This window comes from Panthera leo, chromosome A1, assembly GCF_018350215.1.
Source record: "Panthera leo isolate Ple1 chromosome A1, P.leo_Ple1_pat1.1, whole genome shotgun sequence".
NCBI classification, from domain to species: domain Eukaryota; kingdom Metazoa; phylum Chordata; class Mammalia; order Carnivora; family Felidae; genus Panthera; species Panthera leo.
The window spans coordinates 78,335,068-78,361,147 of record NC_056679.1 but is presented as its reverse complement, the minus strand read 5'-3'; the positions used below and the strand labels follow the sequence as shown (position 1 = coordinate 78,361,147).

General features: G+C 40.9%; 1 protein-coding gene across 3 annotated transcripts in view; it reads right to left on the bottom strand.

The window, feature by feature from the left end:
• The window catches only part of MYO16 (myosin XVI), a 615,829-nt gene that overhangs the window by 321,561 nt on the left and 268,188 nt on the right, over window positions 1-26,080 (bottom strand). For all 3 annotated transcript variants that reach the window (XM_042930188.1, XM_042930181.1, XM_042930176.1), the window contains exons 8-10: window positions 21,396-21,471; window positions 17,779-17,932; window positions 361-511 (exon numbers count right to left, since the gene is read on the bottom strand). In XM_042930188.1, the coding sequence (XP_042786122.1) occupies window positions 361-511; window positions 17,779-17,932; window positions 21,396-21,471 (381 nt within the window). The remainder of the gene's footprint in view (window positions 1-360; window positions 512-17,778; window positions 17,933-21,395; window positions 21,472-26,080) is intronic.

Below are 26,080 nucleotides of genomic sequence, written 5' to 3'. Positions count from 1 at the left end.
GAGCCCCGCGTCAGGCTCTGGGCTGATGGCTCGGAGCCTGGAGCCTGTTTCCGATTCTGTGTCTCCCTCTCTCTCTGCCCCTCCCCCGTTCATGCTCTGTCTCTCTCTGTCCCAAAAATAAATAAAAAATGTTGAAAAAAAAAAATTAAAAAAAAAAATTAAATCCTTCTACAACACAAAAGCAGCTATGTTTAATGGTCAGTATAATGCCATGACAGTGTGTATATGGGAATTTTAAACCAAGTATTAACCTTTAGGTCATGAATTTTTCCTTGAATGGAAATTTGTGGGTGTTTGGTTTTGAAACGTTGGATTTTAAAGCATTATGCACTAAGCAGACCCACAGTAAAGACGTGTTACCTGTTCAGGTTTGGTGGGGACGTTCACTGTGGCATCTTCAGGGACGCTGTCCTGAGACTGTCGCTTGCATAGACCTTTTCTTGCATCTTTGAACATAATGTCTTTTTCCAACATACTGTCTTGCTTGGCAATCGGCAACACCAGGGGACTGCTACAGAAAATAATCAACATTGCAATTAGTCTTCTCCGGACACTGTCGTATTAATCAAAAAAGACCATAACAAAACTGGGCAGTTATAGAGAGGTGTTTTACTCAAATAAGAAACTGCTTCTCGACACGGAGGGGAAAAAAACAATCAACGGGAAATCTGTAAACTTTTCTATTCTAAATTTCACTCAATTTCAACCTTAAAAGAAAAAAATATACTCAACTTGAGAAGAAAATGTTTACAAATGTATATATGACATAAAAGAAAATCAATAAGCAATTTATAAGCAAATTATAAGCTAAGGTTGATACATGGTTGAACTAAGCAAGAGATTTAAGTGGGAAAGTGAATTGCAAACATGTAAAGGCCAAAATTACACAATTAATTAAAATATTGTTCATATACAATTTAAAATATGTTATAGAGGGGCGCCTTGGTGGCTCAGTTGGTTGAGCGTCCAACGCGGCTCAGGTCATGATCTCACACGGTCCGTGAGTTCGAGCCCCGCGTCAGGCTCTGGGCTGATGGCTCAGAGCCCGGAGCCTGCTTCAGATTTTGTGTCTCCCTCTCTCTCTGCCCCTCCCCTGCTCATGCTCTGTCTCTCAAAAATAAACAAACATTGAAAAAAAATTAAAATATGTTATAGAATCATGGGCAATATTTAGAGTTTGTAATGAAATATTAATAGGGGAATCAGAGAAGAATGATGTGCTCAAAGGTTGAAATATTACAAACAATAAGTTTCATTACTTCATATGGCTCAAACTAGGCAAAAAAAGAAAATAAAAGCCACTTCATTTTTTTTGTTCCAAAGACATCATTGCCAAAAGAAAGCCATTATTATATAATGTTCATTAAAAATTAACACAATCTGAATGTTTAATTTGCATTGTAACATTTTATGATAGCGAGATTTAAAACTGCATTTCCCTAAATGTTACCATACAAGCAAAAATATATACCTATTTAATCAAGCGCAATATATAAAAACATATTTATTTCATGTATTCTGTTACAGCACTTGTAATTCTAATTAACGCTTAAATGCACTTTTTGGTTTGCAAAAAATTCAGGTTTATTGAGGTATTATTTACATAGAGTAAAACTGACTATGACTCACTTTTTGTAGATGTACATGCATTTGCAGATGTATGTGTCGAATACATATATAGTTGTAAATGGTTAAATATATGTATTTGTGTAGCCCACATAACCAGTGCTATATAGGATTTTTATCATTCCCAACCATCTCTTTGTGCCTGTTCTTTGTTTGTTTGTGTTTTAATTTCTTTAAGTAATCTCTACATCCCGTTGGGACTTGAACTCACAACCCTGAGATCAAGAGTCACACTCTCCTCCGACTGGGCCAGCCAGGTGCCCATATTTGTGCTTGTTCTTTGGAGCCAGTCATGTCCACTCACCTCCTGCCCCTTGCAACCACTGATAATTATTTCTTTCACTATAGTTTTGCCTTTTCTAAAATGTCAGAAAGGGATCAAAGAGCACGTAGCTGCCTGTGTCTGCTTCCACTTAACTTAGCATAATGTTTTTGAGGTTGGTCAGTGGCTTGTTTTTAGTGCCGACTGGTAGTCTGCTGTGGAACATGCGACACTCGGGCTATCCATGCACCAAACGTTTGGGTTTGTCCAGATGTTGTCAAGTGTAAATGAAGCTTCTACACGCAGCTGTGTACAGGTGTTTGGGCAGACACATGCTCTCATTTATCTTGGTTAAAAACCTAGATGAAACTCCACAAACTGTTTCTGACGTGGTGCTCCCCCCAGCAGTGCCTTGGCAATTCCTTTGCCTCACAGTCTTGCCAATGCTTCTCTCTCTTTTTATTTTTTTTAATTAAAAACTTTTTTTAATGTTTTATTTTTGAGAGACAGAGAGAGACAGCATGATTTGGGGAGGAGCAGAGAGACAGGGAGACACAGAATCCGAAGCAGGCTCCAGGCTCTGAGCTGTCAGCACAGAGCCCTCCGCGGGGCTCGAACCCACAAACTGTGAGATCGTGACCTGAGCCAAAGTTGGACGCCTAACCGACTGAGCCACCCAGGTGCCCCACTTCTCTCTCTTTTTAAAATCCACTCTAGTAGGTATGTTAGTGGTTTCTCGCTGTGGTTTCAATCTGTATCTTAATGTGCTTATTCAATATAAAAAGCTCTTCTCTGGTAAAGTGGGTGTTCAAATCTTTGTTGCCTGAGTACTGGCTTTATATATTCTGGTTCCCAGTCCTTTATCAGATGCATACATGGCAAGTATTTTCTCCCAGTCTGGGTCTTATCTTTTCATTTTCTTTATAGTGTGTTTCAAAATATGTTGTTCCTTTTTTTTTTTTTTCCCCTCTTATGACTTGGGTTTCTTGTGTCTTATCTAAGAATTCTTTTCTTAACCCAAGATCAAAAAGGTTTTCTCCCAGGTTATATTCCAGAAACGTTATAGTTTTGTGCTTTACATTTGAGTCTATAATCCATCGTGAGTGGGTTTCGTATATGGCGTTGTACACGCGTCAAGTTTCATTATTTTTTTCCTATGGCTGGCTGTCCAAGTGTTCCAGCCAATTATCTGGATACCTTTGTTAAGATTCAGTTGACCATATATGTGTGGGTCTATCTGGGGGTACTCCAGTGTGTTCCACTGATATAACAGTCTAGTCTCACACCAATATTGCATTGTCTTGCTTTATTAAAAACTTTTTTTTAATGTTTATTTACTTTTGAGACAGAGAGAGACAAAGCATGAATGGGGGAGGGGCAGAGAGAGAGGGAGACACAGAATCGGAAGCAGGCTCCAGGCTCTGAGCCTTCAGCCCAGAGCCTGACGCGGGGCTCGAACTCACTAACCGTGAGATCGTGACCTGAGCTGAAGTCGGACGCTCAACCGACTGAGCCACCCAGGCGCCCCTGCATTGTCTTGCTTTAATACACCTTCACAGTAAGACTCAAAAATCAAGTACTAGGTTCATCCAACTTTGCTCTTTTGTTTTGGCTATTCAAGATCATTAACATTTTCATATAGACTTTATAATCTATTTGTCAATGTTTATAAACACGCCCATTGGGACTTTGATTAGCATTGTGCTCAACCGGTAAATCAATTTGGGGGAGGGTTTACATATTAACGGTGTTGAATTCTGTCACCCATAAGCACAGTATCTTTATTTATTCTGATCATTACTTTTCCTCAGTATTCTTGTAACTTTTGGTATTAAAACCTTCCAAATATCTGTTAGATTTATTCTGTTGTATTGCATGTTTTCGCGCCATTACAAGTGAATTTTTTATTTCAATCTCCTCTTGCTGTATAGAGAAATGCAAATGATTTTGTAGATTAACAGTGCTAGGGGTGGAGGAAAGCATCCTGAAGGGCTTCTTTTAGTAACCACAACGTCTCATTGTTTTACAGCCTGTCTCTGTGCCCTATCTTCCAAACGTACAACAGAGTCTAGCAAAGTGTGGAAAAACAACAACAGTAAATGGGCTGCATTAATGCCAGGCCTTAGAGAAAGGCCCGAGGAACACTTTTACAGAAATGTGAGGTCAGTTATGCATCCCTTGAGCTCTGGATGATGATGGTTTACTCAATGAAGACATATTTAAGTAGGTGAGGCGACAGAGGAGCACACTAACGAGGCAGCCTGGTGCAGAACAGTGACAAGTGTACTGTGTCTGTGTCATAAAAGCACAACGTTTGATGCTCACTCTGCCATCCTGGTCAAGCTATATACACATTCTCTAAAACCAATCTGTAAAAAAAGACCGGTGTTGGATTTCCAACATAATGCATACAAAGGGCTTAGCACAATGACTACAGGAATAAGCAGGCAGTGAAATTAGCTATTGTTAGTTGCATGTGCCCAGCGCTGTGAAGTTTGCTCTGCTTACAAACTAACAGGTCAGCTTGGCACTATTTCATGGAGAAGTGTGGGAGACAAGAGATTCCCAGATCTGGGATGGAGGATGTTGTTACTCACAGATGGCACACACAGAGTTTCGTGTTTGCACCATGTCCCACGATGGGCCCACACAGGTGGACCTCCACGGACACCTGCACCCACAGTGTGTTGTGTTGTAGGACAGAGTCCCGGCCAAGAGTCAAATACTTTTTGAGTGAGCAGCGAACACTGCACCAAGTAGCTGGTAAGCCAGTGCCACTCCCCTCAAGTGAGTTCTGTGGTCTCCTTGAGCTACTTGGTGGCCTGCACACCAAGTGCTCAAAGCCCATGGCAGACTATTCTTTCCAAGAGTACAGTTATTAATTTTAAAAATTCTTGGGGCGCCTGGGTGGCCTAGTCGGTTAAGCATCTGACTTCGGCTCAGATCATAATCTCCTAGTTCGTGGGTTCAAGCCCCGTGTTGGCCTCTGTGCTGACAGCTCAGAGTCTGGAGCCTGCTTCGGATTCTGTGTCTCCCTCTCTCTTTGCCCCTCCCCTGCTTGCACTCTGTCTCTCAAAAATGAATAAACGTTAAACATTTTTTTTTAAATTCACTATATGATGGGGATGATTTTAATGCTTATAAAAATTTCATATCCAGATCTGCTTGAATACCATCAAGTGGTAAGGTATCCACAACTGCAAAGGGGCCCTATTTCTTCCGTGAACAACTGGGCAACACTGCCCACTGCCCTAACTGCTATTCATCCTCCCTGAGCTTCCGAGGTGTGTCCCATGCTTCTCTGACATGAGAACCCTTCAGGTATTTGAAGACCATTGCAGCTTCCCTATATTTTCTTTAATCTGAGTGGACCACCCACAAAACATTTTAATAATTACATGGGATTTAAGGCATGGTCATCTCCATTCTAAGTACTCCATCCATACTAACTCTTTATGGAACAACAACATTATAAAGACACATCTACTATTCCACCTATTTTATAGATGAGTACACTGGGGGACAGAGAGACGGACTGGCTGTGGACACACAGTGAGGCAGGACTACAGCTGGGACCTGAGGTCCAGAGCTTGTGTTCTTAGCCACCAGTCACACGGGCCACACCCACAATCCACCCTCACACTTACCAAAATATGTCCTTACTTATCTGGCCTTGTATATCAGCCATCTCTTTCTTTCTGCTTTGTCAGGAAGTTTTAAAAGAAAAAGAGAAAAGAAAAAAAAAACTAAAGAGAGGTTTTGCCTATACTGTGCCAAGTGTTCTGAGTATAAAGTGATGAATAAAGCAGTGGTTTGACTAGTCAGGTAGAAACCACAGAAAATCACCAGTTAGAAAGGATTTCTATGTTCCTGTTGTAAAATGTATTTATTTATTTTGGGCACAGAGAGAGAGAATCCCAGGCAGGCTCCAGACTGTCAGTGCAGAGCCCAGTGCGGGGCTCAAACTCAGGAACCGTGAGATCAAGACCTGAGCCAAAGTCAGCCACTGAACCGACTGAGCCACCCAAGCGCCCCACAAAGGATTTCTGAAAGGGAGAAACAGTGAGTTTACTAAAACAGCCAAACAACCCCTTTCCTATCTCAAATCTAATCACAGTGTTACTAGCGGGTTCTATCATATTTCCAACTGAGAGGTATACTCAGAAAGAAGATTGATCCAGGAATACAGTGACCTCTTTCTAAGTCGGTTTCTGCCTCACGTTGGCAATCACCTGACCTTCTAAGCCTTCACAATCTCTGGGCCATAGCTGCGCCTTTGCAAATGCAGGAGTTAGACGAGGCAGTATCTAAGTGTATGCTAAGCCCTACAGTTCTGTGATGCTAACACGTGCTCCCTCCTCCGAGGCGTTTTCACCTACGTCTTTAAAAATCACTTCCACACTCAATAACTTAATATCATAGGTCTACTACTAACAATAATTGTAAGTAACTAGTTAAAAATACTCTTATTCATATAAGAAAAACAATGATTCTAAATAATACAGTTGGATCACATGGTAACATATTTGTCATATGCATATTTTCTATAAGAAACTGCAAAGCATGAGGCACGTGGGTGGCTCTGTGGGTTAAGGGTCTGACTCTTGATTTCAGCTCAGGTCATGATCTCACGGTTTGTGGGTTCCAGCCCCGTGTTGGACTCTAAGCAGAAAACTCAGAGCCTGCTTAGGATTCTCTCTCTACTCTCTCTCTGCTCCTCCTTTGATTGCATGCTTGCTCTCTCTGTCTCTCTCAAAATAAATAAATAAACATTAAATAAATGCAAAGCATGTACCTTGGGTGCCGGCATATGGTAATTTTTTGAATGTCCATGGAACAACTCTTCTTTAAGTTTCCATTCCACTTGTAAAATGAAGGATATTTCATCCATAATCATTGTGATTACCTACAGCATTCATCTAAGTTCACTTCTATATTTTTAAATTTTCACTGATTATCCATTTGTACACTGTGAAAATGTATGAAAATGCTCTTTTTCTAGAAAAAGGAATAATAATGTTTAAGTACTCACTGCGGTTTGTTTCAATACACATTAAATTTTTATCCATCCAAAATATTTATGATATGAGATTGATTTTTAGAAAAATAAGATGTAATTATATAGACAGAACAAGAATTCAATAAAGAAAAAGAAACACATAAAGGATAAGAAGGAATGGACCAAATTAATAGGAGTTTCATTAAAAAGGTAGACTACTGTGGGGGGTGCCTGGGTAGCTCAGTCAATTAAGTGTCTGACAAGATCTCACTGTGGTGAGATCGAGCTCCATGTGGGGCTCCACACTGGGCATGGGGCCTGCTTGGGGTTCTCTCTCTCTCTCTCTCTCTCTCTCTCTCTCTCAAAGGTGGACTACTGATGCAGATGGACTTCACAGTCTCCTCTCTCAGCTCACGTTCAGAACAGCTTCTCTCCAGCTCTAGACTGCCTCCCTCCCTTTTCTTAGAGCTCTTACCTTAGAGAACGTTCCACTGTAAATTCGCCCTTTGTCCCTCTGAGCTGTAAATATTCTACAACTGGCAACATCCTCCCCCAGGACCTGGGAGCTATTCTCTAGAAATGTAACCATGAGGCTCGTTGAGGGAAGGAGCCCCAATCTCCTGGTCTCTGTGGGAGGGTAGGAGCCTCACTTCCTTAAGCACTAACCAGTGAACTGTGGATGGCCTCCTCACAAGGACCAGCCTTCCTGCTTTTCCAGGCTTTTCCACACACTCATCCCAGTGCTTAAAAGCTCTCTGACCTTTTGTATCAAGAGTCAAGTTCAGTCTCCTTCCCTCTAGTGCAAGAGTCTTGAATAAGTTCTTCCTTTCACCTTTAACTTCTCTGGTATCAATTTTTCTTTTGACATTAATGAGTGAATTTTTTCATGCTTCTATATGCTTTCCTGGACTTTCCAATTTTTCCTCCGTGAGAAAATTTTAATTTTATAAAAAAGGTGTCAGGAATAGAAGTCTATCGGTGAAAACCAGAAAAAAATAGGAAGGAAAATAGGAAAAGAAGGCTTAAGTAAGGCAGATTCCACAAACGTAAAGAAAATGAAACAGCTACTATCCAAGCGAAGTTTAGATTAAAAGGGCGAGAGATCGCTTTAACCTGACCGTGGAAAAAACCACATGACACTATTCCGGCAGACAATCAATTTCTGAACTCTATTGGATTTAGTCAAGACTTACTTATTTCTAGAAACATAAAAGGCATTTCATGCAGAGCAAATGTGCCTGTAGCAACTGGGATTTTGTTTCTGAAAATGGAAACAGGAAGGTAATAAAACAAAACTAACAAAAGCAACAATCATTGCCCATTCTGACACCAGCAATTTTAGAAAACTATAGAAAACAAACAAAATTGCCAAATGGAGATATAGTAGGCCAACAAAAAAAATCTCATCAAAATAAATGTAAAGAAATGGCATATATGGGGTGCCTGGTGGCTCAGTCGGTTAAGCATCCTACTCCAGCTCAGGTCATGCGTTCATGAGTTCGAGCCCCACGTCGGGCTCTGTGCTGACAGCTCGGAGCCTGGAGCCTGCTTCGGATTCTGTGCCTCCCTCTCTCTCTCTGCCCCTACCCCCACTCTCAAAAATAAATAAACATTAAAAAAAAAAAGGAAATGGCATATGTGACTCGGTTATTGTGGTGGTGATGTACTGAATAGATCTCAATTTTAATCCTAACAACACAGCTACATGAATGACTTACCACAGGGAATTTGGGTTTTTCTGCATCTACAAAATAATTATCTAAAGGTTAATTTTGAAGGAAACAGTTCCTGGACAGCTTTGAATTAACTGCTATCTTTGTCCAACACCATCCCCCTCCAAATAACTTTAGTTTGTGTCGTTAAAAAACTACAATGAAAAAAAAAACACTTTGATAAAATATTCCTTGTGTTTAGGAAACAAAAATGTCAATGTGTCTCATGGTTAAACGGGAAATGACGCTGTTGTTAAGATATTTGATATTCACCTTGTAGTTCTCAACTGATACCTGCAAAGAAATTTTCAGACTCTAAAATAAAGTGAGTCGAATGCGTCCACTCTGGGAATACATGAAGGGAATTTCTGGATAGGCCATGTTATACTGTTATGCTGTCTAGCATGTGTTTATGTTTCTGAGTAGGTATTTAATGAATGATATTTATACGAAACAACATGACTATCGTTCACTTGAATCAAGGAAACACTTAATAATCTGCATTTCTCCATCATTTTTAGCAAGTACATTTGATAGAATGTGGTAAAACTTAAGCCACCAGCATGGGTGTGCCGAGTGAGTGAGAGTATACACATGGCGTATAATAGAAAAAGAGAAGAGAATGAGGTGTGTGTGTGTGTGTGGTAGCTTATGGAATAAATGCTCTGAAAGGTAGTGAGCCCCATCTCTGGGGCAGTTTCAGGTGTAGGGGAAAGAACTGACTAGAAAGGGAAATGCTGATCCCGTCCCTCTACCTTCATGAGTTAGGCAATGTGTCTTCTAGACCTCAGTAAAACCAGAGACTCACGACAGTGTGGTTTGCAACCAACTGTAGAAGACTGACTAGTTATCCAACCATGTTTGAGGGATAGTGTAAATGGTTTAAACTTGGAAATCAGATTAAATAATTCTCCATGTTTCATCGTGTCCCTGGATTGTGTGACATTTCTCTCCATCCCCCACTAGACCATGGAAGCCATTCCTACCTGTAAGTTCACGTGGAACTGACCGACAGCTTTGTCAAGACTGTGTGATGCAAAGCTTCCAAAGACTCCGAAGAATCCAGGGCTGGGAGTGTGGTCTGACTTTATCTCAGGTGAACTTATTTTACTGCAAAATGGTCACAGAAATTGGGCTGATTTTGAAAATGTTCAGGTCATTCAGGGTCAGTAGTAAATGTACAAAAACAACCGCCCCACAGGAGAAACCAGAGATGTGGTGTTCCCCCATCGGGGCAAGGCCATTCATTAATGGCTGTAGCACAGGTGTGTCTAAGGATCGAAGAGTAAAAATGCACTTTTCAGTATTGCTTATCCTGAATTACTCGGAGACATTTCTGCAAAGAAAGCCCCATGTGTGGTGTTGAGACATGGGTCGAAGGCTATGTCCTTCATTTGCAACATAATTTTTCTAATACACTGCATGACAAGACCGCAACCATGAGCCCAGGGAGATACTCAAGGCAATCTTCTTGAGCCTGTTCCCAGTCAGGCTCAATGATTATTGAAACTGCTTTGATATGCAAATCGTATTTACTGTCCACTGAGCAAGAAAAGGCTGTAGAAGAAATCTTGTGTGGCCACAGTTGGCCTGCTTTTGAATGAATGCATGATGGGCCTCTCTCAGAAAATGTGGCCTCTTCAAGGCTTTCTGTAACATCTACTCTAAGACCGTCGTGGGTCTCAGGTTTTATTGAGGTCAAAGACACATTGCAAAACCCATACTCTGTCCTATGAAAAATCACCACAGGGTATTTCTTCTCATCAACGGCCACTTGGCTGATGCACCCTGGGGCCCGCGCACCCCCAGCCCCTTGTGCTTTTTTCGTCCTTGGCCCTGCTCAGGTCTGCCTCTTTCCAGACTTCTCCCTGTCACATCTTTTCTCCATCCCAAGTGCTACATGACTCAGAAACCCTGCAGACCCAGCCCCGAAGCAACCTAATCAGAGGACGCACCCGCCCAAAGCTGGTCTTCTCTGAGATTGGATGTTTCTTTCCAGCTTCTTAGAAAACAAGTCTTTCTCTAAATGGTTCATATTCAGTTCGACAGCACCAAACGGCAAGCTGAATTCTATTGTCTCCGCGTATAGCTACAAGGCCTTTCTTCTTTAGATGATTATGCTGACAATTCACAGACGGATGGAAAAACATCTGGTTTTCCTTTCATCGTTTCTCAAGCATGTATGTCGAATCACAGTGAGCCAGAGACGCTGCGCTCTAAGTGTTTCAGAAAGATTGTCACTGAGTTATCAAGAGCACGTTCAAGAGACATCTGTCTCTTGACATCACTGGGTGGCCTCCTGCAGTGCAGTTCTGACACTGACTGTCCACAGCACAGACCCCACAAATGAAGGGCACTGTTTCCAGCAAGGCTGCTGCCCTTACGTCAGACACGGCCACGAGTTTGGGGGTCTCCATGCCCACCCACACTTCTGACCAAGTGCCTACCAATGTACAACTCCCTGGGGTTTGATGACTCACTAGAACAACTCACAGCGCTCAGGGATGCACCATATTTACTACTAAGGCTTTATTGCGGAGGGCACAGGTCAGGACCCGCAGTGCGCACAGACACTCTCCCTGGGTGCAGTCCGGAGGGCCCTCCCCGTGGAATCAGGGCATATCACCCGCCAAGCCTACAGAGGTGCTCCCCAATCAGCAAGCTCCACCGGGTCCTCCCTGAGGTTTTGTTACGTAAGCTTGATGGACTCCATCACCGGACTCAGAGTCCAGGCCTCCTCCCGTCCGGGAGCCCAGGCTGACTCAGTGCTCAGTCACTTACTCCCATCGCTGGATATTCCGGTGTGACCAGCCCCCCGCCCTGAGGCGCCCTGGCGGCATAAATTCAAGTGTGACCCCCGGGATCTTAGACATCGGAGACAGTCAGTCCCATGACTTGGGAATTTCAAGCTCCTAGCATCTCTCCTCCCAAGAAGCAGGGAGAAAGGCCTGGACAAAGTCTTAACTAAACAACACCCACATTTTACACTTGAGGAGAAAGGTGGCAAAGACTTTGACCAAACTGCCTGAGTCACAGAGCCAGCAGGTGCCGAGCCAGCACCGGAACCAGGATGTATGGCTCTGGGGTCTCTGTCCATAATGGCCACACAGCGCAGGGCCTCACAGGCTGCCTCCGGGAGTCAGTGTAGACGTTCAGACCAAGCAAGACTAAGGGTGTGATAGATAACACGGTAGACAGAGGTAATGGCCCCATGTTGTTCCATTTCACCGGTAGCTTTATCTTGAAAGCAGATCAGGTATCGCAAGGGGCCTTCACGCTTATGGTTTCTGCGGACGAGAAAGGTCTCCCCAGTCGCAGACTATCTTTTAAGCGGTCACACGAAACGCTTCTGCTAAACTGGCAGTGGCCCACAGCCAAAGCAGACTGACCACAACAGCCAAATTCACATCAGCAATTTCCTCTTTCAAGCCAAATCAGAGGTTTTAGCATTGCCAATAAAAATGACCTCCTCCCTGAACCAGTAGAAGACTGAGTACCTGTGTATGACACGGGTCACCTCCCTTAAGTTCTGAGCATCAGACTGGGATTTATAACGTGGGGATACAGGAGGAAGAATTTGTGTTGTGTGTGTCAGTACATTCAAACTAAAGACATTTAGCAATCAAGATAAAAAAACGTCATGGGAATACAAGACAGCACAGGGAAGGCAGCCAATGATATTGCAATGGTGTTGTAGGGTGATGCACGGGAGCTACTCTTGCGGTGAGGACAGCACACAGTGATGCCGAATCACTACGCTGTCCGCCCGAGACTAATGCACCATTGTGTGTCATCAGTACTCAAATTTAAAAATTAACAACAAAAGGGGCGCCTGTGCGGCTCAGCCAATTAAGTGTCTGACTCTTGGATTTGGCTCAGGACATCATCCTACAGCCGTGAGATCGAGCCCCATGCTGGGCTCTGTGCTGACTGCAAAGTCTGCTTGGGATTCTCTCTCTTTCTCTCTGCCCCTCTTGTTCTCTCTCTCTCTCTCTCTCTCTCTCTCTCTCAAAATACATAAGCTTCTAAAAAAAAATAAAACCAAGTAAATAAAACCTAACAACAACAAATGAGGGACAGTACTTGTGCTCTTCTGAGGATCAAATGCAGTGACCCACACAAACCACTCTGCACAAGTCCTGATGTCCGGCGGCTGCACATGAACTGTCAGCTGTTGTCACTGTTGTTACTGCTTGGTGAAAACCCACAACTGGTTGGCGAACCACTCCGCCCACTAGGTACTATGCAGAATTGTTGCGAAATCGAACTCAAGGACCCCGTGAAATAGCATATTAGAAGCAAACGTTGGCACGTATCAAACTTTTCAGTGATTAAAGACCCTAGGAGAGGGGCGTCTGGGCGGCTCAGTCGGTTGAGCGTCTGACTTCAGCTCAGGTCATGATCTCGCGATTCGTGAGTCTGAGCCCAGCATCAGGCTCTGTACTGCCTGCTTGGAGCCTGGAGCTGCTTCAGATCTGTGTCTCCCTCTCTCTCTGCCCCTCCCCTGCTCACGCTCTGTCTGCCTCTCTCTTTCTCAAAAATAAATAAGCACTAAAATTGTTTTTAAATACCCCAGGAGAGCACTTCCATGTTCAAACACCAAAGGGTGCGTTCTGGCCACGGCTGTTCCATTAGTGGCCATAACTGGACATGAGACCCTGGGATCCATCTCAGGACAGAAAAGACAACACAGGGAGGAGGCACCCAGTCAGAAGTCAAGAAAGAACAGAGGGGGAATAGCAGTCGAGTATGATAACAGTGGTTGCGAATTTAAGGCAGAGAGGAAGCCTGCAAGTTAAACAGATAAGGAACATCGTAGCGGGGAAGGCTTGAGTTCAATCTAACACGCTCATTTTGAGACATGCACTTGAAAGTCAGGCAACAAATATACACTTCATCATGTTCACTTAAATAGGAGATATCTTAGAAATGTCGAATGTGGAACAGTTCAACAGTATAGGAATTTCCTATTGATTAAATGTTTCACCACCATTAGGGGTCCAGCTAACAGTGAACCACATCAGAAGTGTCATTCTTATCCTATCCGTGGGTGAGCACACAAATCCTCATGAGACGGTCAACAAGATCTGACATTTGGAAAGGGAATTTGACTTATGTGCTGAGGTAGCAGATTAAACCGCTCAATCGCTTTCTTAAAATTTTAAGCAAAACATATCCTAGGAAAATGTAAAAGGAGCCAGTCAACTGTAGAACGCAAAGGAACAGGAAGCGGGATTTAAAACCAAAAGATGGGCCATGATAATTCAGAGGAGGTAATGCGTCGTAAGTTCTCAGAATGAGGGCTGCTGATAAAAGGTGGGTGAAGAGACTTTCTGAAGAAAAACAACAGATTACACGGAGGAGAGAAGAAGGCTGTTGTAGTTTTTTTTTCTAATTGTACGCTTCTCATACCAATGAATACGCACTACCTTTTCTGGGGCAAAATAAGGAAATGAAAGGAGCAGTGAGCTTCATTCATTCGAATGCTTGTTCTTGCCTGGAGCAGAAGAAAACTGACCACGAGGCCCCCCTTTGCTCTTTCCCCTTCTTCCTGGATTTTCATTTTGTTCTAATTCCTTCTTCACCTCCCTAAAGCTGAGGGACTTTGGAAATACCTGAAGATCAGGCTTCACATTTAAAATTCAGGTTATCAAACCACTCGAGGATGAGCTTGGTTTAAATGAGGGAAACTTGGATTGTCACAGAACAATGGCGTTTGTTTATTTTAATGGAGGGAACAGCTAGAAAGCGTTTGCAGAAAACTCAGCAATGCTGAGGCAGGAGAGAGAGACACAAGATCAAACCCTCCCGGACACCAGGGCTAAACCACGGACACTCCAACATCTGGTATGTGAACAAATGCTGCTTTGTAAATGACACATAAGAGATCTGCAAAAGAATTACACTTATATTTTCTGTGACTCACACCAATGCTCTGATCCTTTTCCTATATGTTCTCTATCACAAGAGCAGTGTGTTAAAAATATCCTACACATTTCAGTAAGTTTCTTGTCCCAATCAATCACTTGTGCTATAAAATACACTCAAAGCAACAAATGCTTTTTTTCCCTCAACAATGCACACATTTACCACTTTAGAAAAAGTTTTGACCTATACAATGTTTGTGAATTTATTTATGGAAGAAATTTGAGTGTCTATATTTGTCCTGCTCATACAAAAGCATAGCTCAGAAGAGCAGTTATAGAAAGTAAAGTTTCAGGGTGCCTGGGTGGCTCAGTCGGTTAAGTGTCTGACTTCGGCTGAGGTCATGACCTCATGGTCTGTGAGTTCCAGCCCCACATCAGCCTCTGTGCTGACAGCTCGGAGCCTGGAGCCTTCTTCGGATTCTGTGTCTCCCTCTCTCTCTGCCTCTCCCTGCTCGTGCTCTGTCTTTCTCTCTCAAAAATAAGTAACCATTTAAAAATTAAGAAAAAAAAGAAAGTAAAATTTCTGCACTAAAATATAACTGTACCTAGTTGGTATACTATCTCATCTATTTGCTGCTGGTTCGTATTTATTAATAACACTACAAAGACAATGAAAAACAGATAACATGTATCACAATCATAAATTATAAAAGACAATTTAAAAATGTACTTAATTATTACCCTTAAACTAGTCAAGTCTATTTGCGATTTTTTTCAGATTAAAAAAAAAGTAAAACTATGATTGATTTGTTCTTTGATTTAATTTTCAATTCTCTCTCTGAACAAAAAGAACAGTGGATTGCAGTGAAAACATAGGTCGAAATTCAATATAAACTTATTGCAAAGTTTCCAAGCTCCAAGTCAGTAAGAAACAATGTAATCAAAACAATTATATTGAATTGGGTAGAATAAATAGGCCGCTTAATAATCTGTTCAAAACGTGTTGCTGAATCAACAATATAAAAAAATATATAGAAGTATCTTTGGGGGCAAATTGGCTGTTATCAGTTCTTTTATTTTTTTAAAGGGAGAAGACATAAACAAAGCTATAGCTGCATGGATAAGTTGATATTTATCCCAAATAACTTATTATGAAAGAATTTGGTTTTAATGCAAACTTGGGATCTGCTTACAGTTTAACAACTCTTTAACTGGAAAGCCCATACATGATTCTAATAGTAAAACAGAATCTGTTGGGTATGGATTTTACTCTCACCATATGAAAAGAAAAATTCTTCCATAGCAAATGTTTGTATTACTCCTCTCATTCCAGGGCTATCAGTGGTATAATCACGTAAACATGATGTCAAACCATTCCACCTGTTCATTTGGGGTCACTTGATATTTATCCTCTTAACCGTTCCTAACTGGACTCTAACTTCTAGTTCTATGACTTTTTTTGTCCTTTTTTCTCCCACATCCATGTCATGGTATTTTTCTTCCACCTGTGAAAACAGGGTGCGGAAGATCTAGGGTAGGAATGCTGGGCTGTAAATCCTGATGTGTCCTATCCCAGCTCTGTGATCTTGGGAAAATAAGAGACGCTTAATTGCTCTTTGAAGATGGAAGAAGAGAATCCATGAAATTCTTAGCAGAGCGTCTGATATAAAAACAAGCTCTTTTCTAACACAGTTAAAAAGTCCAATCCAATGATGAATATGTGCCAGCATTAAGTGGAGAATTAAGTAAACGTATGCATTCGCACACAACTGTAGCCTCTTGAATTATCAAGAGTAACTTGAAATTAAAAGTATTATTGAATGGCTGTGATGGCATCTGTGCTGAAATGCGTGTTTCCCTCTGAGCTTTCGTATTCAGCACAGCCCCCCCTTGTGAGGAGGCAATTGGAAGCATCTCCTCTATTCCCCGGGAAAGGAGATCAAGTCATGCTAAGTCTGGGCATCCATCATCTCTGATGGATGAATCTGGGAAGAGCATCTCCTTAGCTCCCTTCTCTTTATTCGTAGAGCGAGCCTGCTTGTCCCATCCTGTTATAAGCTTTGTCTGGAAGCTCCTCATTTGGGAGATCTGATCTAGTTCACAGGTGCCTTGGACGTGGTCGGTAAAGCTGCCCAATAATGGGATCCATTTAGGGGTGCACAGGTGGCTCAGTCGGTTGAGCGCCTGACTCTTGATTTCGGCTCAGGTCATGATCCCCGGGTTGTGAAATTGAGCCCCACGCCATGCTCCACGCTGAGTATGGAGCCTGCTTAAGATTTCAGTTATCCCCTCCAAAGCATCCCCTATCAGTGATCAGGTGTAATTTGGTCTCCATCATTACAGCTGGATTACTTTTCAGTCTGTCTGAACCCAAACTGTGTTATTTATTCAGGGCACCCTCAAATATTCCAGTAGGAGACAGATTCGCTATTGCCAGAAAAGAAACAATTTCATAGAAAGAACTTTCCCAAGGTCCCGCTGCTTGTATATACCAGATTTTGTTTTTCAAAGCGAAATATTTTTTCCTTACGTAGTTTCTTCTTTTGTTGAGATATGATTCACATAGCACAAAATCCACACTTTTAAAGTGTACAATTCAGCACTTTTTTTTAGCCTATTCATAAATTTGTGTAACCATCACATCTGCTTCTAGAACATTTTCCACTATCCCCAAAAGGAAACTCCATATCCATTAAGAGTCATTCCCCTTTACCCCGTCCCCACTCCTGTAATCCACTAATACACTTTCTGCTTCTATGGATTAGCCAATTCTGGATGTCTTATCTAAATGAGATTATACAATACACAGTTTTTTGTGCCTGGCTTCACTCACTTCACATAACATTTTTGAGGTCCATCCTTGCTATAGTATGTATCAGTATTTAGGAGATATTTTAGACAACAAGAAATCATTAAGCTTTGTACTTTAGAGAGAAAAAGTGAACATCTCTAGTTCCTACTTTAGGAATTCAGTCATTTTAACAGTCACAGGAAATCTTACAAATCAGTTCAGCTAAAAATGTGGAGTGTGTTTAAAATCTTACCTTTGGTCCCATGGTGACAAATTGAAACACTAACTAAAATAATAATGTTTAAGAGAATCAGCCAGTTTTCCAAAAATTATGCTAAACTCACGACTGTCAACAGTATTTTGTGGTATGTTGACAGATAGCTTCAATTTTCTAATTCTTTTCATTAAAAGTCCTCTTGACATGGACTGTAAAATGGTGGTTAACAGGGATGGCAAACAAAATAATCAATCTTCAGCGAGCAAGGGCTAGGACATCAGCATTCTACACTAAAGGCACTTACAGCTTGCTGGAAAGTGCTGGAAGGTCGTGGAGAATCTCCTCATATGGCTCCTCAGAGGCCAAGGCAGGAACAGATAAACGTTCTTTAACCCTTTCTTCCCAGGCGATTTCAGCTTTCAGCAGCATTTCCTCAATAAACTCAGAGGCAGCAATATCTACAAAAAACAATACAAGACACAGAAGAAGTAGGAGGCAAGATCACAGAAAACGATTCACTTGGAATAATTCTGATGTGCTTAAAATGCTAAAATTTATCAACACATAGAGCAAAATGAAAAACATTAAAAGTTTATGGTAGGAATAAAATTGCAGTATTGCCATTTTATTTATTTATTTATTTATTTATTTATTTATTTATTTATTTTTAAAACTTTAAAGTTTGTTTATTTATTTTGAGAGAGACAGAGACAGCATGAGCAGGGGAGGGGCAGAGAGAGAGAGAGAGAGAGAGAGAGAGAGAGAGAAAAGCCCAAGCAGGCTCTGCACTGTCAGAGCAGAGCCCAACATGGGGCTTGAACTCACAAAACTGTGAGATCATGACCTGAGCTGAAACTAAGAGTTGGACACTTAACCGACTGAGCCACCCAGGCGCCCCATGCCATTTTAAAAGGCTATCTTGTTTTATATCAGTGACGTATTTAATTACAAATGAAATGAAAAATATAAAAACAATAGTCACCAAGTGGTGATGCATAAGATGTAAAATCACGGAGAAGCTAAGCTTGAAGGAACTTAATGTCATTTTATTCTCTGCAACTCTTCCTTCAGCTCGATGAATGAAAAAGATGAAAATAGTTATACCTTCCCGAAACTGGGTTAGTATAAAACTTGTCGTAGGCGTTCTACAAACATCCTACTAAATGGGTAGATGGACAATAGTCGTGTTATGAGAACAGTAAGTCTAGCCTTTCTCTGTGATCTGTGTTTTTCAATCTGAAATATAATTATATTATAAGTTACAGGTTGACAGTAACATCTGAATATCTTTAGGTGGGCATATCGATGTGCCTTAATCAAATTCACACTTACTAACAATCAAAACCGGAAGTCAGTCAATCCTGAAGAAAAGTTTGCATTCATAACAATTAGGAATCTAATGGGTACAACTCCTCTTTTTCAATCCTCATGATTGAACTTCCTGGGATCATGACCTGAGCTGACATCAAGAGTTGGATGCTCAACTGACTGAGCCACCCAGGCGCCCCAAGAAAGAAGTATTTTCATTCAATCAACAAAGATTACTGAGAGTCTTTTATCGGCCCATCACTGTGTCACTCATGACCAATAAAGTATGGAAAATGGATTCTATTGATGGTAGACTCAGCATGACCCACATGGGCAAAACTGTGTAAGACAGCCATCATATCCTGAGGTAGCCAGAGTTGAGGCCAGACCAGACATTTAGTCATGCCCTGGGCTCTAGGGCTGTGGGTTGCCTTGGGTATCTATTTGGGCACATTTAGGTCTAGTTGACACTAGACCTAAAAGGTAGAAGTGTGACAGATGGGAGTCTAGATACTCAAGGGTCAATCATATATTCTCTTCTCTGGGAAAGAAGCCAGGGATATAAACTTGAAAAATGTGATCTGTTGGAACTACAGTAAACAGAGGATGTGACATATTTCACAATACGTATTTTAAAGAATAGGGAAAAAAACTATGAATTTCTATTTACTCTTTACCATTTTGATTTTTTTTATGTTTAGTTTTGACAGAGAGAGAGAGAGAGAGAGAGAGAGAGCACAAGGGAGGAGGGGCAGAGATAGAGGGAGACATAGAATCCAAAGCAGGCTCCAGGCTCCACGCTGTCAGCACAGAGCTCGACGTGGGGCTTGAACTCATGAACTGCATCCTCATGACCTGAGTCGAAGTCAGATGCTTAACCGACTGAGCCACCCAGGTGCTCCCTTTTTAAAAAACAAAACAAAACAAAACACATGCTTTTGTAGTTAATGGTAAGATTACTACACTATCATTAATATTAGCCTGATTCTAAAGTTAGAAACTATAAAGCAATCTTAGAGTTTTGTTCGTTAAATCTTCAGTTTATTTGAGCAGATAAGATGGACTAGGGGCGTCTGGGTGGCTCAGTTGGTTAAACATCTGACTCTGGATTTTGGCTCAGGTCATGATCTCACAGTTCCTGGGATCGAGCCCCACCTTGGGCTCCACACTAATGATGGGGAGCCTGCTTGGGATTCTCTCTCTCCCTTTCTCTGTCACTCTCCAGCTTATGCTCTCTCTCAAAAAAAAAATAAATAAACATTAAAAAAAGATGGATACACTTAAACAGCATTTAACTCCAAAAAAATAAGAAATAGAGAATAACTCTCATTTTGTCATAAGCTGGCGGTTAGTCATGTAATCATACACCTGTAAGTATATCCACTGACAAATCTCAGGCATAAAGTGCTTTTAGATTATTAAAGTATAGCAATAAGAAGAAACTGAATTAAGTTATTTAGATCAATTACTACCTTCAAAATTTTATATCATTTTATTACTTATGCTATACTTTTCCTAGATTTTTATTTTTATTTTTTATTTTATTTTATTTTTTAATTTTTTTTAAACGTTTATTTATTTTTGAGACAGAGAGAGACAGAGCATGAACAGGGGAGGGTCAGAGAGAGAGGGAGACACAGAATCTGAAACGGGCTCCAGGCTCTGAGCGGTCAGCACAGAGCCCCGACGAGGGGCTCGAACTCACAGACCGCGAGATCGTGACCTGAGCCGAAGTCGGCCGCCTAACCGACTGAGCCACCCAGGCGCCCCCTAGATTTTTATTTTTAATAAACAAATAACTGATTAGTATATCTGTCAAATTTTAAAAGCTAGAAAATGAATAAGCATCTATTTTTTAAATTAGTGTATGTACATATGCAATAACAGTGGTAAAAAGAACTCTAGAAATATTCAAAAAGATACTTATTAAAAATAGTAACATTAAGATTTTCAAAGTTTTAAATTAGCTTGAGAAAGTCCGTCTTGATTTCTACAGTATACCTATCTGTGCAGAAGAAAATATTATTATTGTTTTAAATTACTCTAGCAAGGGGACACCTGGGTGGCACAGTCGGTTAAGCGTCCGGGACTTTTGATCTTGGCTCAGGTCATGATATCACAGTTCGTGAGTTCGAGCCCCACGTCAGACTCTGCACTGACCACAGGGAGCCTGCTTAGGATTTTCTGTCTCCCTCTCTCACTGCCTCTCCCCTGCTGTCTCTCTCTCTCTCTCTCGCAAAATAAATAAATAAGCATTTTTCAAATATTACTCTAGTGAACAAGTGCATATTTGAAACAATAAGAAACTAGTTAAATAACAGCAAAATATTTTAAAGTAATTGACATTGAAGGAATCACTGCCTAGGAAATTAAAGCTCAAAAGCAGATTGCACCCAAGTCCAAGGGCACCCTATACATGGAGCCCCTCTGGAATGTCTTCTTGTAAAGGTGTGGGGGGGGGCGGGGCACAGGGGTTTGTGAACAGTGCTTGGACCCGAGCGTGTGCACAGAACTTGCCAGGAGAAGCTGACTCTGGTGATGGTGGATGAACAACTCTGGTAGGAAAGGAAGGAGACGGTAACTGCGGGTGGTCCCAGGATGCTGATCACCTACCTGAGGCCTTCTCTTCATTGCAGTTCAGAAGGTTTGGATTCGCCTGATGCATCAGAAGAAGTTTCACCAGGTTTGTCTGAAACATTAAAGATCATGGAAATAAGAAACAGTGTAGTGGATACTGAGGATTCGTGAGTAGGTGCTATGCAGTCCTGGCCTCCAGGGCACTTAGAGTCTGGTGGTGTGAGAAGGTATAAATATATCCTACGCTAAACGTTTACCCCCTCCACTGCCAGTTTTTTTCCGTTTCTAATATAAAAAAAAGTGACAGACACTCCAACAAAAAATTACCTATCAAATGAGGTATAAATCGCTGAGGCTTTGAAAAGGCTCACTTAACGCCTTTCAGGTTTATTTTAGGGCATCTTTTGGGAGGAATCGCATATTCTTGCACGTTTTAAGTCTTTGTTTTAATTTAGCAACTCTAAATTAAAGTCTCACCAGTACGGCCTAATCACGGCAGCCCCACAGGTAATATGAACTAAAGTCACGTGGGAAGATAGGGAAACGTACTCCCAGGCTTTAAGAAGGAAACAACTTGATGAGAGACTAATCTATGTTTTAAATCTTATTATAAAATAGAAATTCAAAGAATACATATAATGTACATGTATCACTGACAGAGGGGAAATGAAATAATTTCCAATGGGTCCAACTTTTTAAAATGGGTCATTCATGGTATCTTTCTGTGTTTCTTCCCCAAATTATCCCTATTTCCTGGAGTTGACCACTGTCGTGAATTTTGGGCTATTGCTACGTTTTCCTTATAGGTTTAACCCCTACGAACAGAAGTATGTCCAAACTACATACTGCCCGGTTGTATCTGTTTGTGACATTTATAGAAGTGAAATCCTAGTGTCTATATTCATAGATGCCCTGCTCTCGTGACTTAACACTGCGTTTTGGAGAATCACCAGAGGCAATGAATGTGAACAAGATTTTTCCATTTTCTTGGCTGCATGTAACTGCACTGTACAAATGTATCACAATTGGTCTGCCCTCCTCAGTGGACATTCAAGTCATTTGCGGTCACTTACTTTCACAAATAATGTTGCTACAGACACTCTCATTTATTTCTTTTGGGACACAGGTGCAAGGATCTCTTCTGGATACAGCATTTTAGGGGACAGAAATTGCAAAGAAAAGGTCTGGACATCATCAAAGTGGTCAGAGAGCTCCAATTTTTTTTTTTTTTTTTTTTTTGCCGAGAGCTCAAATTTACACTCCCATCCCCAACAAGAGTTCCTGTTGCCCCATATTCTATGTAATAATTTTGTAATTGTACATCTACATATTGCTAGATTCACATGCTCTCCAACACTTGTTTTTGTCATTTTTTTTTTAAGCTTAGCTATCATACTGGGAATGAAGTCATATTTTGGTCTAGTTTTACTGATTTCCATGGCAGCGAAGGACAATGAACACCTTTTCATGCGTTTAGTAGCCAATCTTAGATTTTCTTTTGTGGAGTGTCCATTCAATACTTTTTCACCCACTTATTACTGGAGTGTTTGTCTTTTTATTAGTGATCTGTGTTCTTTGTATGTTCTAGATACACTTGTCAGATATGCATATCCCAAATATTTCCTCCCATTCTATGGCTCGCCTATTCATATTCTTGAAAATGTTTTTTTTTAAGAACTGAAAGTTATTTTCACTTTGTTTTGCTTTTGTTAAAGTGCAACATCTCTACTTTTTCTCTCTAGAGGTTAGCACTCTTTATGTTCAATAGCTCTTTGCCTAATCGAAGGTCATGACAATATCATGCTATATTTTCTTCTAAAGGCTCTATCATTTTAATGTTTATACTTATGGGCCACCTCAAGTGAGTTTTCACAAATGGCACATAAAAGCTCAAATTTATTTTGGTCCAGCACAAATGGTTGTTTTTCAGCCATATTTCTTAAAAAAACAAAACAAAAAACAAAACAAACAAAAAAACCTTTTTTTCCTCTCATACAGAATTACTTTGCTACCTTTGTAGAAAATTAATGGAATACATATGTCCCTGCCCACTTTTGGACTCTGGTCTATGTTTCATTGATCTATTTGTCTGCCCTTATCTCACTCCCCAACTACCTTGATTAGTGTAGCTTTATAGCCAGTATTGAAATCACATAAGTGAAAGACTTACAGTAAGTCTTGAAAAAAATCTGTCATTTTCTTACTTCTTAAGATAAGTTTGTCCGTGTGGTACTTTGTGTCGCCATATAAATTTTAGAATGAACTTTTCAATTTCTAAAAGAAAGGGTTTAGGATTTTGATGGGAATGGCTTTAAATAGATACTGTATTCATTTTCTATGGCTGTTAAAAATATCACAAAGGTAGTGCTTTAAACAAAAAGAAATTATCTTACAATTCAGCAGCCTGACACACGTCTCACAAGGTTGAAATAAGGGTAGTGGCAACAGGATGTTCCCTCGTGGCTCTCGGGGAAGATCTGTTTCTTGACTTTTACAGCCTCTACAGGCAACTCATTCCTTGGCTTGTGGCCCCTTCCCTCACCTTTGAACCTGCGTCTCTCTGACCATGTTTGCAGAGCCACACCTCTTGCAGACCCTCAGCCAGGAAGAAATGCTTCTCTGGTTTTAAGGACCCATCTGGGTAATCCCCGAAAATCTTTCCATCTCAAAATCCTTAATCAACCACAACTGCAAAGTTCTTCCGCCTTGCCAGGTAACAAATGTATTGACAGGAACTGGGTTATTAGGGTGTGGACATCTTTGGGGGATAATATTCAGCCTTCCACAGCTAGTGCAAAAATATTCACTGTCACTACACATGAATGTGGCTTTGCTTCTCCATTTATTTAGCTCTTTTCTCATTTCTCACTGCAGTGTTTCATCGTCGTCAGTGTAGAAATCTTTTGTTAAAATATTTTATTAAATATATTATTACATATTTTGTGTTTTCAATGCTGCTGTGGACAACTTGACGTATGCACTTAATGGTTCTAGTTTTTCCATTTTTTCCTGATTCCTTTGGCATTCTTACCTTCCTTTCTCCTTTCCCATCTGTGTCTTTTGTGTCCATTTCTTGCTTTATACTGATTCGAATGAGACTGGCTTTTCCAGTCTTGGGTTTTGCTTTTGTAACATGTGCTGTGATGTTCTCCCCACATGGGGAGCTTCACATCCAGGCACACTGAGGCATCTCCCCACCCCCCAATGATAGCTCCTCTTAGCACTCTCATTAAAAAATTAATTAGATTTTAAATAGTCTGCTCATTGTTCGCTTTCCCAAAGCCAATTCAAAAATCAGTGTTTGGTTTTCCAGGACACAAATTACATCAATAACATTTAAATTACATTACAGTAGAGAGATTATATTTAGAAGTTTATTTTTACTTCCAAGTACACAGTTTACTAAAGAAAGAATCTCTTGAAATCTGAAAGATAAAATACATACAGCAGATGCCCAGGACATTAAAATATGTACAGAAGAGAGTTTGGTTATATTAAAGATCAGAGAGATTTGCTTGCGTTTAAACCAAATGGAAGGGGAGAAGGAGAAGAAAGACGAAGAGCAGGAAAGAGGGAAGGACAAAGGAAGAAAAGGAAGGAGAAAAGACAGAAGAAAAAGGGAAAAATCCAAAATTTAGCTAAGATTGCCTTTGGTTTCCACAAATCTGAAAAAACAGTTAATAAACCTAAAAGCTTTCATATGTCTGCAAAAATGTCAGACCATCACAGAGTCTAACAATTAACTTTACATTTCTAAATTCAATTCACGGCTTCCAGAACTCCAGAGAGAAACTTGCGCAATCTCTCAGCAAACCACTCCTCATTCCCAGCTTCAACTAGAACTACAGAAAGCATTTAAGAAATCAAAGCAAAACGCTTCCTACATAAAAATCTGCAACAATAAAAGTAACTCCATTTTATTTCGGACCCATAAAAATAAGCATTCGTGTGTGGAAGGAGGAAGCTTTTCTCATTTGGGAAATTCCTTTATTTTTTTAGAGATGGTATTTCCCATGCACTTCCAATTAGAAATCAGGGAAGCACATCACAGAACTAAATTAAACAGGCCAGTGCTAATTTCAATTACTCTCCTCCAAAACTTTGTTGTATCCTCACAAAAGATCTTTAGGTAAATTGCTTCATGTGTGAATAGGTCGAGCGTGCAACCCAATAAGAATTCATCTACACTAGTACAAGACAGTTATAATCACCAAAGGCACCGGAGGATAAGGTGACTGTGCATGTATTGGGGTGGGGTGGGGGGTGAGTGTGTAAAAGGAGACCATAATGGCTAATAGAAAATACACATTTAAGCTGAGATTTAAATCCATCCAAGATTCACTGGATATGGACTTCATTCGTTGGAGAGTTGTCCTTCGGATTGGATGAATTTAGGAAAATTAATTGCTTGATGGTCATTTAAATTCCCTCTTTGAAGAGTCAAACAGTAGCAATCAGTGGCTATAGCTGGTTTCTGTCTGAGATGCTAAAAGGGATCGTTTCACAACCTAAGGAGAAGACACTGAAACCTTAAAGGTCCGGAACGCACAGTGTGTGCCTCCTACCTCACTGGTGTCTGCTCTACACTGTAATGAGCCACTGCCTCCCACTCAGAACCCCCTGGAGGATTTCAGATCCAACAAACAAAACCAGTTAATAAATGGTTGCCCCCTGCCCCCCGCCATGTGTGGTCCCGCTACGATTTCACATGAAGCACAGAT